A 14369-nucleotide genomic window follows, 5' to 3' on the forward strand; every position below is an offset into this window, starting at 1 on the left:
CACAATGAAGCCTTGCTTTCCGCCTCCATCGGAAAGCAGTCGCCGCGGCCGGGATTCGATTCCGCATCCTTGGGCACGGTAGTCAAGCGCCTTAACCGTTGCATCACTGTGGAGGGGTTTTCCCAATTTCCAGCGGGATGGAGCAGCTCATCTAATTTGCCACATTTGGCACAAGGGTGGCATCACTGCACTTGGCTTGCCGAAACAGACAAACATTTGTTTCAATGTTGAAATTAAAATTACATCTTTTACTTCTTCTTCCCCTTTTTGTGCTTGACATTCTGTGGCCGATTTCGGCCCTTGCGGTTCAGTCCACCCTTCTTCTTGGAGGACTTCTCTTTTCCGTGTTTCCTCTGTGACTTGCCCTTTCCACGGTTCTCGGAAGCCCTGGAACAAGTAACAAAGTGCCAAGTTTGAGTGCACAAAAGAAGAAACTACACGGGCAAAGACAGCTGCAAGCACAAAATTATCTGGCATTGGGTATTCGGCTGTAATTTTTAATAAGAGAACCAAAATTAAACAAATCAAAATTACCCCTATTCACTGTTATACCAGACCAAAGAAGGAACAATATTACAAAACATCACTCCTAATCACTACAGCACCTTCGTAGTCACTGCACAAAAGTTCAGTTTTCAAACATGAAGTGTAGTCATTACGTAGACTGAGTATTCAAATGATGGCTATAGTTAACTCTTTCATTATCACGTCACTATAATTCGATCACCAGTGACCGAAAAAGTGGAAGTTCAAATTTCTTGCCTCCAGTTTAAAGCAATTCTGTTGCCTCTAGAGCAGAGTTATTGGATGCTATCAGCAGCAGCGGCTCAGAAGACGACGTTGCATAGTCATATTCCGATTCCAATATTGAAACTCTGCAAGAACAGCCCAGAAAATTGGCGGCTGCTCTGTGGCTGCCATGCGGGATACGAAACACCTTTAGAAGTACGAGGAAGATGCCTTCAGCAGGGGGACCCTCGGCAAATGATACATCGGACGACGATCGCGAAAACCCACAATCCAAGAACATTTCTTGGGTGTATATGCTGTGCGTCTGCATGCAGTTCTAGATGAAAAGAGGCGCGAGTGCAGTAGCACATGCTAGCCGGCAGCTCGTGAGCTGCCGTCCCGCGTCCGGGCTGGAAGCGGTCTATTGGTTTTAGAACAAACTGAGAACCATGCGGCTTCCGTGACTGCCGGGACAAGAGTGAGCTGCACTTCTCACGGCTCTCGAACTTCTTCGATATAGCATGTTAGCACGAGAAGGGGAGTGAACCAGCACCGGCATGTGACACCGGTTCGTGGCACCATTCGGTGCCTGGTGCGGGATGGCACTGGACATGAAGGCGCGGAGTGCGTTTGCTTTGTGGGGAAACAGCAAAATGTAGTGCCAATAACTACTTTTACTGATCTTTCCTCGCTCGCATTATACACAGATGATAACTTTTTTTTCCCATTTTCGTTATCCTGTAAACTAAGCTGTAATTACTCTGGTATTATATGCGGGCTTTTAAGTTGCCGAATAACAGTGCCCTCTCAAAAAAGCATAAATCCTCTCAAGGTAGCAACAGTCACAAATAAATGCTTCAGTGGTCAACCTCAGCTAATACTATAAATATAGGCAAGGGGCAATAGCCCAGCTCCATGTGCCAACAATGCACTTGAAAAACCATGTTCTCATCTCATGTGATAGCTGGTAACATCAGAAATGCATTTACGAATTTCTTTTTCAATCTGTGCAATGTAAAGCTCATGGCACATGGAGAAACAAAACAAGGTAAAATAATATAAAATAATATAAAATAATATATGTTCTCCATCTACACTGTAAGAATAAATGCGTAAGCACTCCGTTACTTTGAAGTTAAAAAGAAAAGCGGCATTGGCGCTGCTACCAAAAGGACTCCCCAAATGGCCCCGGAAAAGTTACTCACTCGACTTCGACCTGGTGGATGAACTGGTTGGCCGCCTGAGACAAATAGACAGCATGAAAGTATAAGTGAGACAAAAGCAACGAAATCCCATTTAAAGAAGCAGATGCACACAAACTCTGTTCCCTTTCATGCTGAAGGGACCTGCACATCCTTTGCCAAAAGTTTACAAGCCAGGGTACTTCTAAGACGTGTAGTGGAAGCTGTGGCAGCATTTGTGGAAGTCCTACGCATTGCAAGGGCAAGAACAAAAATCTCCCTCCAGAAAATTTACAACAATGAGGATGCGTTACAAACCACACAGTATAGCTCAGAAGCAAACCACCGTGCACACCGAACATTAAACAAGAAGTATATCACTGCTTTAACAGCACACCGCAGGACAGCAGCTTTCCCTTTGCACTCACCCGATTTACGTCCAGCTTGGGCTTCTTGCGCTGCATGTCCTCAAAGACTTTCAATTGCGAGTCTCGTTCCTTCCTGGTGTCCCCAAAGTTCGACTGAAACTGAAAGTATATGAAAGCGGACATCACTTTTGAGCCCTCGACGAACGTCACAGTGAAAAGGATCATGCTGGTGGAAAATGCTAACCATCACTATGGTTAGCATGACTGCAGTGAAACGTTTTAACCATGGAGCTTCCCGGAAGAGCTTTGAAGTCTTTGTGTGAAAGATTATAAAGAACTGACTGCATCCCTAATGCTAAATGAGTGACCTTATCATTAGGTAATATCTAACATCTTCAATTAAGGGGGGGACTAAAATCAGGAACAGCCGAAAATCAGTCTAAAAATCAAATTTTTATTTCTTCATTTTCGCGGTTCTGAGACGTTTCTGCAACTATCTGCAAATTTTAGTTGAAAAATACCAACGATTTTGCATGTTACAGCACTTCAAACTTGCAAATCTGAACACTTGGCCCTTTAAATTGAGGTAAAATCGCGCTGAGTTTTGGTCGGCCGCAGATCGAAAAATATGCGCTCCACCGGCATCATTTTGGTCTCGTTCGAAAGATCGTGGTTCAGGCTACTCCTATGTCATGACCAGCGTCCGTGAGTGAACACTTGAAGCGGAAAACAAAGGGACAAAACTGCGCGAAATGAGCGCTATTACTGGGCTCCGAAGGCATGTGACCCAAATAACCATTTCTGGTTGGCTGTCGGTTTTGACTGCTTGCGGCCTGGCGCCATTTTGAAAAGGTCTCGGTTAGGCCTAGCTGGTTTAGCGACATTCCATCGTCACGACCACGGCGCAAAACGCGGGAAAACTTAGGTTTGAGCATCATATTGGCCTAAAAAACAAAGAAAGGTAGATTGTAAGAGGCGCGCCAGTGACGCGGCAAAGTGGCATCCTGCTATCCGCAATCGGCGACGAATCACCGACTCTCCGCGATGGGCCGATACCTAAGCAGTTTTAATGGGTGCGACAGATCGAGTACTCAGAAAAGTTAGTGGTGCGGCGGCAGCGGCAACCATGAAACAGTGTCACGCGCGGCATGCAGAATCGCAAACCTTGTCGAAATAAATATCCTTCCGAGTTGTAGAGGCACATATCTCGATGAGAAACTATGCATTCACACCAGAAACCAGTCATAACTCATTTTATCAAGTTGCTGTTGGGCTTGATAATTCAAAAATATGCCCAAAAACACTTTTTGCCGATTTATCGAAACTGAATTTTGGACACAGACATCCTTTTGGAGGACCAATATCTCGGCTTCTCTAGAAGCTATAGCTGTAATTATTTTTTTGCCAGAAAGATAAAATTATGAGTTCTAGAGTAACACTGCTTATTAACTACTGTTTGCTTGCCAAAATTATCAAAAATTATTTGTCCCAGTCACCAAAATGAGCCCTTTGTTTGGCAAGTTTGACAAGCCACAACTTCCTTCCAAATCATCCTAGAATGCTCATTTAAGCTTTATTGCAGCCCTTTTTGATTCTAGGTTATTTAAGGATCAAAACCTTCTCCTCAAAATATGTTTTTTTACTAACTTCGCTTCCTCCAAACAAAATACCAGTTTTCCTTAATATATTTAAAACTACTTGCATTAGGCAAAAATAGTTTGTAGTTTTGGAATGAGAAGAAGAAAATGCACAAGTGATGCAAATCTGGTGCAAGTCAACCCATAAATGAGAAAAATGGTTCTAAGAGGGGTGTCCTTCTTCAATTACCACCAGGTTTTACGCATGCATGTGCAGATACGCACAAAATACACTTGGCCTGTCTGCTGAACTGATGTCGATGATCAACCTACTGCCCTGGTGAAGCATGCAACAGTGCCTCAGACCATAATCTACCATGACTGCGTTATACCTCGTGTACAGTCGAACCTCGCCATAACACAGACAGTGAATTATAGAATAAAACAATCACTTAAAATCCGTTTGGTTGGTCCATGCTTTATTTTTATGAGTTCTTTTTGTATAATGAAACAAAACATTTAAAATTTGACGCTGGATCAGTTATAACGAAGCATTCAAATGGAAAAAAATGTGTAAAGGAGATGGAAAAAGCTTCAAGAAACACAATTTTGTAATCGTTTGAATCACCCGCGTGTTCGTGTGCTGCACTATCTAGCAGCAGCAACAAAAACTAGCATCAAAGGTCATGGCCGGACTCTAGGAGCGCCCGCGCTCCATCGCCACTGCTCGAGTCCGACCATGCAACAGCTAGCAGGCATGTGACTCTCATAATATCACCAATACCTCGTCATGCTGCGAGAGCGCATGCACGCTGCACTCCGCGAGTTCGTTGGCTCCGTCACGTAAAATGACAATGCAGAAGCAAAAAGGAGAAACGAAAGTCCTTTAGGACGATCGAAAATGCAGGCAAAAAGTGCACCTTGCCTTGGGCTTCATTGTTCTATCTAGCATGTCGACAATCTTGAACGCGAGAAGATTGAAGTGCCAATTTAAGACAACCACTCCAAAGGTGTCGTGAAGAATTATTGGAAGCGTGTTAGCCTTGTCATCGCGTCAGTGGCGCTTCTCAATGTTACGTTTTAGGACTTGGTCACTGGTGACGACACTCGAACTGATCGACCAAGAAATCATCATTCAGATGATTTCCACAGATGATGCAAGTGATGACAACGACGGGCAGCCGGAAAGAGAAGAGCGAGCTGTAAACAGTACAAAGGCCGCCGACATGGCCAAGATTGCGTTATTTTTAAACAAATTTGGGGGACGTATTCAGAGTTTGCGTCGTTACTGAAAATGTCGCTATCTCCTTGACCTCAAGTCATCTCACTGGTGGAAACACCGAAGCTGGATGTCCGTTTGTCTGCCACTAATTCCGATTCCGGTGTTTCCACGAATAAAATAACTCGAGGTCATGTTAGATAGTGACACTTTCGCAAACGACACAAACTCGGAATATCATCTCCAACACGAAACGAAAGACAATACTTCATGTTTATACTAAGCTTTTGATTTTAGAAAATTGAGCTTTTTTGTACCTTTGTCTTGCCCATATGAGCATGCATTTTGTTTTGTTTTATTTGCAGGAACTTGGGAGTGTGCTTTTAAAACTAATATAGAATATAATGAACAAATTTTTGCACCTCGTACTACTTCGTTATAACGATGTTCGACTGCAGTACCTATAACCGATGACATTTCCTTATGAATAGTGTAACCGTGAAGTCTGCAGAGAATGAAGAGAAATGCCCTAGGCCATTGGCAGAGCAGATGGGCATCATACAGCGCACTGCAAAAATGGCCACGAAAAACAGAACGAGAGAATAACAGTGATGAGCAAAAAGACCTTGCGCTTGGTGCGGCGAACTTTGACGTTCTTCTCTTCCTTGAGGGTGCCAGCAAATTTTCCATGTGACGCTGTTGATGCTTTGGCAACAGTGACTGCCTTGGAGACCTGCACACACGAATGGATGGGACCAGGTGCGACAAAGAGGTAAGAAAGGACCCACAATGCAAACTGCCACCAGCAGTGGAAGCAAGAGTAGACCAGCAGAGCAAAAAACACAGAAAAAAAGCTTACAGAAATGCAGGCTGAAAAGCATATGTCGTCCTGATAGGATAAAAGCTAATCAGTTCAACAGTCATAATTTCAGAATTCTGGATAACGAACTGCCAACGCAATTACAGCTTACTTCTATGCAGGCTCCATGGCAACTGCACTTGGTAATTTGGACGCTGCTGGGCTTATAGTATTGACATTTCTAGGGGCATGTGAATACAGTAGAATCTCGTTGATACGATTCCCACGGGCTCCGACAATAAAAGCGTATTATCCGAAAATCGTATTATCCAAAACGGACTCCAAAAGATCGCGAATAATACATACTTGGCACAGAACTTGCTTTTATTAAAGCACGTTAAAATAATCCGTCACTTTGCGTTGCACTTTTTGCTTTTCGAGGTCCTGAAGAAAGCTTTTTTGGAACTCGTAGAAACGAGTAGCAGTTTCCTCACTCAGCTCCGCAGACGCGACAAAGCCACGAAGCCCGTCCAAAGCTTGGAGTGCACCGTCAGTATTTAATGGCCGACGATCGTCGCTGCAATCTCCGGCGTCTTGGTTGTCATCGTCCTCGCTCTCCTCTTCAGCGGTAACATCTGCAATGATGTCTTGGACGGTGCGCAATTCGCATGTCGCCAGTTGGTCGTCCGCCGATACAAACTCTTCCGGAGACACGCCGACATCGAGGTCACCCCAGTCCGGGATGTCAATCTCTGCGCTGTCAGCTCCATGTTCCTCCGTATCGCCAGATGCACAAAAAAAGCCACACTTCTTGAAGCAGTTGGCGATGGTGTCGGGTTTGACGCGATCCCATGACATCGCTAGAAAATGAATGGCATCAAGAAGATCCACCTTCAAGCTGGCATCTTTCCGGTCAATCTTGGCCAAAAAGCGTCTGACCAACAAGCTCCTAAAGTGAAATTTCACGTTTCTAATGATTCCTGCATCTAGGGGCTGCAAGTGGCTGGTGCAGTTGGGCGGCAGGAAAATTACTCTGACGTTTTGCAGCCACGAAGTATCGACAGGGTGCGCGGCACAATTGTCGAGAAATAGAAGAATTCTACGGTTCTCCGCATGCATCCGGGCATCCAGGTGGGTGAGGAACTCTGTGAAAAGGGCTCCGGTCATCCATGCCTTCCTATTCGCTTTGTAAACGACAGGAAGGCGTGGGTTACGCGAGAAGCAGCGTGGCTTCCAGAACTTGCCAATGACGGTAGGCTTGAGCTTCTCGGTTCCATCAGCATTGCAGCATAACAATATGGTGACTCTTTCTTTGCTTTTTTTTCCACCTTGACACGTCTCACCTTTCATACTGAGACTTTTCTCGGGCTGGAGGTTGATGAACAACCCAGCTTCATCTGCGTTGAACACGTCCCTTGGCTGGTATTGAGCAATCACCACTGGCAGAGTCGAAAGCCAGTTGGAGACCTGATCTTGGTCGGCAGACTTCCCTTCGCCGGAAACGGTTTTATACGACAGGCCATGTCGTGTTTTAAAACGATGGAGCCACCCGCCCGAAGCTTTAAAATCTTCAATGCCCAACGAGAGTGCAATCTCATCAGCTTTCTCGCGAACAACTGTCCCGTCCACGTTCACGCCCGCCGCCCTTACTTCCCTGAACCACGCCAGTAGAACCTCTTCCATCTTGCCATGCTGGGCGCCCCTTGTTTGCTTCACGCCGGCGCCGAAGACTTGAATGTTTTTCCGAATTTCTTCTCGCTTGCCGACGATCGTGTTCAGCGTGGAGACAGGCAAACAAAGTTCGCGTGCCAGGTCGACACGTTTCTTCTGCGGATTGTCGTCGACTTTTACGAGAATATCAAGTTTTTCTTTCAGCAATAACGCTTTACGCTTCCTAGACATGGTGAAGCGCACGGGTGAAACGCAACACCAAAACAAAAACGATAAGTGCGAAGTGCAAGCTGAACGCTCGGAAAACCAAAATGGCAACGAGAAATGGCAAACACAAAGCCAACAAAGCCTACAGCATCATCAATGCATGCGCCAATCACTGCTTCTTGGTCACGTGATTTTACCGTGATTACTATGTCTTAGGATAGATGGCGCTAAAAACCTTCGGTGCGCTTCGGCGCTTTTGTTGTGCGAGCTTGGGAAAATGGCTCCCAGAGGGCGCCACACTGCTGCAGATGCTGTGCTGAGGCACAGCCGGACTCGAGCCGAGCCGAGCCAAGCCAAGCCTCGAGCATACGAAGCACATGTCGTCGCGTGTTCAGTCCGCCGTGCCTGTAGTTTCGCTCGATGCGATAATTTCAGTAGCTCTGCCCACCCTCTGCAAAGGACTGGCTCTGATGTCATCATCATAGTTGGAGAGATGTGATTCCTACACGTGTCTAGCAAAGGTCATGTCCAACATCGAAAATCGGCCACGAGCGCTAGGGGAGTTACGACCACTGCAGCTACTGTCAGATCCCGCTAGGACACTTTTGCTGCCTCCTGGCGCGAAAATCGAAACTGCGCGAGATTTACGGAAGACGTTTCCACGATCGTATTATCCAAACCGACGTGGAAATACGATCGTATTAGCCGTACCTCTATAGGGCATCGGCCGGGAACGAAAAAAAAAAACGTATTATGCCGAAAAGCGTATTTAGCCGAATCGTATCAATGAGATTTCACTGTATTTGAAATTACAGCTTTTTAATAGTATTTGCTATTTGATTCACACTGCACTTTGACAATTTGAACTATTCAGGAATAGTTCAAATAATGAAAGTGTTATTTATGAACCTCCTAGATGTTCAGAGATAAATTTTTTTGGCTAACCTAAACAGGCAGCAAAACAATGCAACATTTCCAAATAGCAGCATCTCTCATATATGATGCAACTTAGCTTGCCTTTGCACGGAGAAGTGATTGCTAGCAAGCAAGAAAATCATGGGCAGTAATGCACTGACGGCCATTAAGAACAACCTCTGTGCGCTCGTGGGCTATACCACAAACTTGAGCACCTTATGGCCTGTCAGGTGTCTAGCCATTAAAGATTACAATGTTTCATTAAGGCAATCATTAAATTCCTTTTTCCAGGCGAGTAGTAAGACAAGCCTTGATATTAGATTTTTTTTGTTCACCGGCAGCGATCTTTATTCAAAGTGTAAAACAAGGTAGCACTGCATGATCCTTGCTTCCTTATTTACCGCTTGGTATGTTTGCAGGAATAGCAAATTACGCTGATGATGGGTGAAAAAAAAAACTTTTCTCTGCAACATTTCCATTTCTTTTCATAGCTGCTTTTGTGGACAAATGTTTCTCTTTTATTATCGACTATCAGTACAAACTTTCAAAATCATTCCAAAATATATATTTGGGGGAAATATGCATTAGGAATATTTGCAACCAATTTTCACCACTACTATCCTGTTCGCACTCAAAAATTTTTATCGCCACATTTCAAACAAATTAAAATTTTTTTTGGCCATGGTCAGCAGATGACTTCACCTGCAATTTGACATGGCAGCATATGAAAAATATTCATTTGATTCGCACTCAGTTTTCAATATGAGATTTCACTTCACACCCACCAGAAATTTGTACCTGCCCAACTCTAATTGCTTCCAAATGACTCAAGAACTGGGAAAGTGGGGGAGGGTGCATTTTGGTTCATAAACTGACCTGGCAAATAATTTCCCAAACACTGCACCGGAACTGCTCACCCATGACGTACCATTTGCTATTTGCGTGACAAAGATTGCTTACATGTGACAGAACCACTTAAAGAGGCACTAGAAATGCTAGCACGTCACACACTGAGAAAACATCAGTGAAGAACGTCCCCAATTCAAGCCAGCTCTGCTATGGTAATTATGTTCTTTCCGGTGCACTGATGTCCGAAATAATGAGTTTTTACTCTATCACTGAAGGCAGGAACACTTAGTCTGTTGTGAATGCTATCGTTAGTGTCTTCTAGCAAGGGGACAACTGATGTGCCCCAACACTTTACTACACATACCTCTTCTCAAGGGAAACAAGGAATCTGCCTGCACAGTCTGCAGGAGAGGCTTTGTTTTGTAACTTTCTTGCATTTACGAACTAAACAAAAGTGATTATGCAGACTAGTAGAAGAACCTTACCTCATCTTTACTGAGGTTCTCTGTGGGTAGGAACAGGTTCTTTGGAACTGCAATAAACGAAAAGGGGCAAGCATAAAAGTCATAAGTCATTTGTAAACAGTACTTGCATTACAACAGCGTCAGTGCAAAATGTTTTTGGCCAAACACTAGAAGCAACGCTTCTCGGAAACACCCCGGCTACCTTTGTTTAATCAGAGCGGTTAACTAAGCCAGCAAATAGTGTGCAGGGGTTCACGCAGTACTCTCGTGCCCCAAGAGACACAGGACAGCTTCGCTGAGTTTGTAACTATGACAGCAATAATAAAAATTTTTGGTCTAGGACCCTCTTCACCTCTTGCACATGAAATGAGTGCTCATTATCAAGGCGACACCCAGTTTGTGTTGTAAATCATAGGCAGAAATCACGTTCACTTGTACTTCTTTTTTTGCACTCTGGCTAACAAGAATAAGTACTAGCTTGCTAGGTTCCTGTTTAAAAGTTTTTCTTCAAGAGGTCAAAAAATGAAGCAGCGAGAACAGGTGGCTATGGTCCATGCCATGAACATCTCACCCTTGGCCTTGTGGTTCTGGGCAATGTTGCGCAACCTCTGGTACTCGTTCTTGGCAACCCGCTCTTTCTTCTTCTTCTTCAGCTCCCCATGGTAGTCCACCATCGGATCTGCACAAGGAGAGCACCCTGAAAACTGGAACACATTTTTAAAAGTGCGGTTCCGGATGCGCGGATGCACATCAGAGTCCTGCAGACTCAACAACCCGGCCAACCGACTCTGCATTTACAGTCGAACCCGGATAAATCGAACTCGAAGGGGATTGCGAAATAGTTCGATATATCGATAATTCGATATACATAAATCGGCTTGAGACACCACTTGTGAGCGTGAAAAATGACATGGTATTTGTCGCATAGTCAACCCACTCGCATAATGAACCCACTCCCCATTTTTGCCCCCGAGAATTTAAGAAGAAAAAAAAAAAAGTGTTCGGTGGTGCGTTCCTCCATTTCGACCGTCGCATATACAGCTCATTTATTGGCAGCGCGCCAAGATGCAGCGCAACGATAACATCAGGACGTGTTTATTTTAACTATGGTTTTCATAGGTCCTGCAGTGGTAGGGAGCGAACTTGGCAGAGTGCCCGCGTGATGGCTTGATTGCACAAGCCTGGCTCGATTTATCGTGCCGTGCTTGGGGTGGGGCGGGCCTAGTCCACTGCTACAAAATCCTTGGCAAGCGTGATAGCTGCAAATGCCGTTTGGAGCAAACAATTCTAAAAGCCGGTGGCATGATAGCAGCCAACAGCGTGCTTTTGTTGATTCATAAATGCAAGAATGAATGACACGCAAAAAAAAAAAAATTATAAAAACTGCCGCTTCTTAACGTCTGCAACCGCCGTAGCTTACGCTGCGCCACACGTTCAGCCCGACAAGAACAACTCTCGCAAAAGAAAAAAAATTGCCGCTTCTTAACCTCCGCAGCCGCCATAGCATACGTTCAGCACGACAGCAATAAACGACTCTCGCAAAAAAAGAACAGAAAAATCCGCGGCCGTCGTAGCTTACGCGCGTTCAGCACCACGACACGAGACGCTCATCGTACGCCAGCCGCTGCCGCACGCAGAGCGTTCACAACACACACTGGAGAAGCGACTGCCACGGGCTGAGCTGGCTTGTCTACGCATTCGTAGTGCATGCTGCTGCGAATAAGACTGGGAAAGAGAGAGGAAGGGGAGAGATAAAGCTCTGCAGAAGAGTGGGCACACCCTTGCGCTTCGCTCCATCGCATTTTTCCCCTCTCCCGAACACCACGGCTGCATTGGTGCCCTCTCGTCCCTTCACCCACATGACTTGCAAACGTCATGTGCTAACGCGGCAGCGATCACTGCAGATGCGCGCGCCTTCAGGGGAAGGACACCGCTCTGCCCTAGACCAGCCGTCGCCAAGCTGTGCGCCCTCATTCCTTCCACGCGTGGCCTGAAAACGTCATGCGGCAAACGGCCGAGGTGATACGATCGTCTTTGGGGGAGGCGCACCGTCCAATGCGTGGTGTGGAGTTGGAGTTCGATATATCGAACGACCGTTGAAATTGAGTTCGATATACGATGCAGCTTTCCTATACTTTTACATGGGATTTTCAAGGGGGGATATTTCGTGAGTTCAATATAACCGAAATTCGAAGTATCTGGGTTCGACTGTATTTGAACTAACAGTGCAGAGCAATGGCGCGCGTAAAAGAACATCACGAGACGTGCATTCCTTCTTTTGTGTGTGCCCTCCTTCGTGTTGCTACTTAAAAACAAACAAAAAAAAAAAACAAGCATTTTCCACACACACCATTAACCACAAGAATAACATGGTGATATGGTAACCACACGGACACTACAAACTGGAGAGAGAGAGAAGCTACAGTGGTTTGCAGGTACCAATAAACCTCTCCCCATGTCCCCTCGTAATGTAAAATTGTCTGTCTAGTTTTGCAGAGTCTTGCACAGGTGCTAATACAAGTACACAATGAATATGCAAGCAGCTTTGGCACATATAATCGGATCAGCAAGATTACTGCATTGAGTATGAGAAAAATCCAGTATAATTGTTACAGTAACCATGTAATGAAAAAAAAAGAGAAGCAGTGCGTAGCTGCAGCTAATTAAAGTTCCAAGTTGAACAGTACGATGTGTGGGCTGTGCCAGGTTCAGGCAAACTGTTTAGGATAGCACGCTTGATGATAATGGCTGTATGCACCTGAAATAGCTTGGAGGTAAAAAAAATTCACAGCATATCCACACCATGGCTGCAAATATAGCGCGAGATGCATTTTGAAACTTTCCTTGATGTCTCCTGAGAAATACCATAGATATTGAATTTGGCACACCAGAAAGTGAGGAGCCTTAGGCAAGAGCGACCCGAATACAGCTAGAGAGATAAGATCAGAATGGTCTAATGGGCAGAATTGCTGCAGCTGGTACAACACAGGAGGTGTTAGTGGTGAGCAATGGCTGCGATTTGGCTAGTGACGACACTGTTCCAAGTACAGTGCAGTCCACTTATAACGATACCAGATATAGCGATATATTGCCTATAATGATCAAATTCTTGCAATTTATCATTTTTCCCATTGCACCTGTCTAAAAATAAACCAGATATAACGATCGATTATCGGCGGTACATCGGATATAACGATAGCTTTATCGCCACCGAGTAGGTGTTTACTATGAAAATATGACTGAATATTCAATAAAAGATAAAATATTTAGAAGACAATGACGTGAAAACAACATATGCGGCAAAAACGGAATGAAATGAGCACTATCATCATCGCAATCGCAGCCACGCAAAGGGTGCTGCTGCGGACCTGCGGCCATACCGTCATCACCATCACCGATTCCATGTCCGTGGAAGATGGCGGCGACAACACTGGCGAACGGCGCGATAGCTCAAGAGATGAAACGGCAGATTTATCTGGATTTTGGCAGGGTTTCAAGACTGGAAACCTCGTGAAAAAATACGGACATTCGCACTCTACGATTTTAACGATCATCAAGGCTGAGGATGTCCTTCAGTTCATCCAGCCACTAATCGGTTTCATGCACGCAAAAAGGACTGTTGCCAGCGTACACGCTACTAGAAGCGATGCTCACAGCGATTGTCAAGCTTCAGCTGCTGCGCAAGCAAGCGCAAATTTCCAATATATAAGTATGCATAAGTTACTTTATGGCTACTGATGTATACTGTAATAAAGTGTTTAGTGCTCTTTACGATGATTAGCATTGTTCAACCTGATTTACTCATCGCTAGTAAGTAGGCAAGCCTACATGCATGCGAAAATATGTGGGTGTGCTTTTCTTCTTTTTTCATTTTTCTTTTCACTTCACTTCACTTCACTTTATTTCCTTAAAGGCCTCTTTTGGAGGCATTACATAAGGGGTGGGTTTACAAGCATGAGAAAATACAAGCACAGGTCATTGTGTTTGAAAATAAATTTTTAAGGCATCAATAAATGAAGATTGGCATGAGAGGGCGGCGACTTCGTGGGGAAGGGCATTCCAGTCTACAATTGCTCGAGGAAAAAAAGATCCTGAAAAAGTTTTGGTGCGAGCAACAGGCCGAGTTATCTGGAATGGATGCGAAGCGCGATGAGGTATGTGGGTGCGATGCACAATGTAAGGTGCCTGATTTAGTGAACTGTTTAGAATTTTGTGCAGTAAACAAAGACTGGCAATGCGGCGACGGAGTAAAAGGTTATCAAGATTGGAATTTTCCTTTAGAGATGAAACGCTGATGGAATACGAGTATGCGTGATGCACGAAACGAATTGCGCGTTTTTGAACTGATTCGAGCGCATTTGTTAAGTATATCTGAGATGGGTTCCATATT

The 14369-nt window shown here is 44.8% G+C and overlaps 1 protein-coding gene across 1 annotated transcript in view; it reads right to left on the reverse strand.

Moving 5' to 3' along the window:
- Nucleotides 1-215: 215 nt before the first annotated feature.
- The window catches only part of LOC146189394 (ribosome biogenesis regulatory protein homolog), a 28084-nt gene continuing 13930 nt past the window's right edge, over nucleotides 216-14369 (reverse strand). The window contains exons 7-12 of the mRNA XM_084604225.1: nucleotides 10551-10658; nucleotides 10001-10047; nucleotides 5700-5807; nucleotides 2339-2437; nucleotides 1935-1969; nucleotides 216-387 (exon numbers count right to left, since the gene is read on the reverse strand). Coding sequence (XP_084460351.1) covers nucleotides 249-387; nucleotides 1935-1969; nucleotides 2339-2437; nucleotides 5700-5807; nucleotides 10001-10047; nucleotides 10551-10658 — 536 coding nt within the window. The 3' untranslated portion in view covers nucleotides 216-248. The remainder of the gene's footprint in view (nucleotides 388-1934; nucleotides 1970-2338; nucleotides 2438-5699; nucleotides 5808-10000; nucleotides 10048-10550; nucleotides 10659-14369) is intronic.

Source organism: Amblyomma maculatum, chromosome 5 (assembly GCF_055883805.1).
Source record: "Amblyomma maculatum isolate TAMU_Amacu chromosome 5, ASM5588380v1, whole genome shotgun sequence".
In the NCBI taxonomy this organism is placed as follows: Eukaryota; Metazoa; Arthropoda; class Arachnida; order Ixodida; family Ixodidae; genus Amblyomma; species Amblyomma maculatum.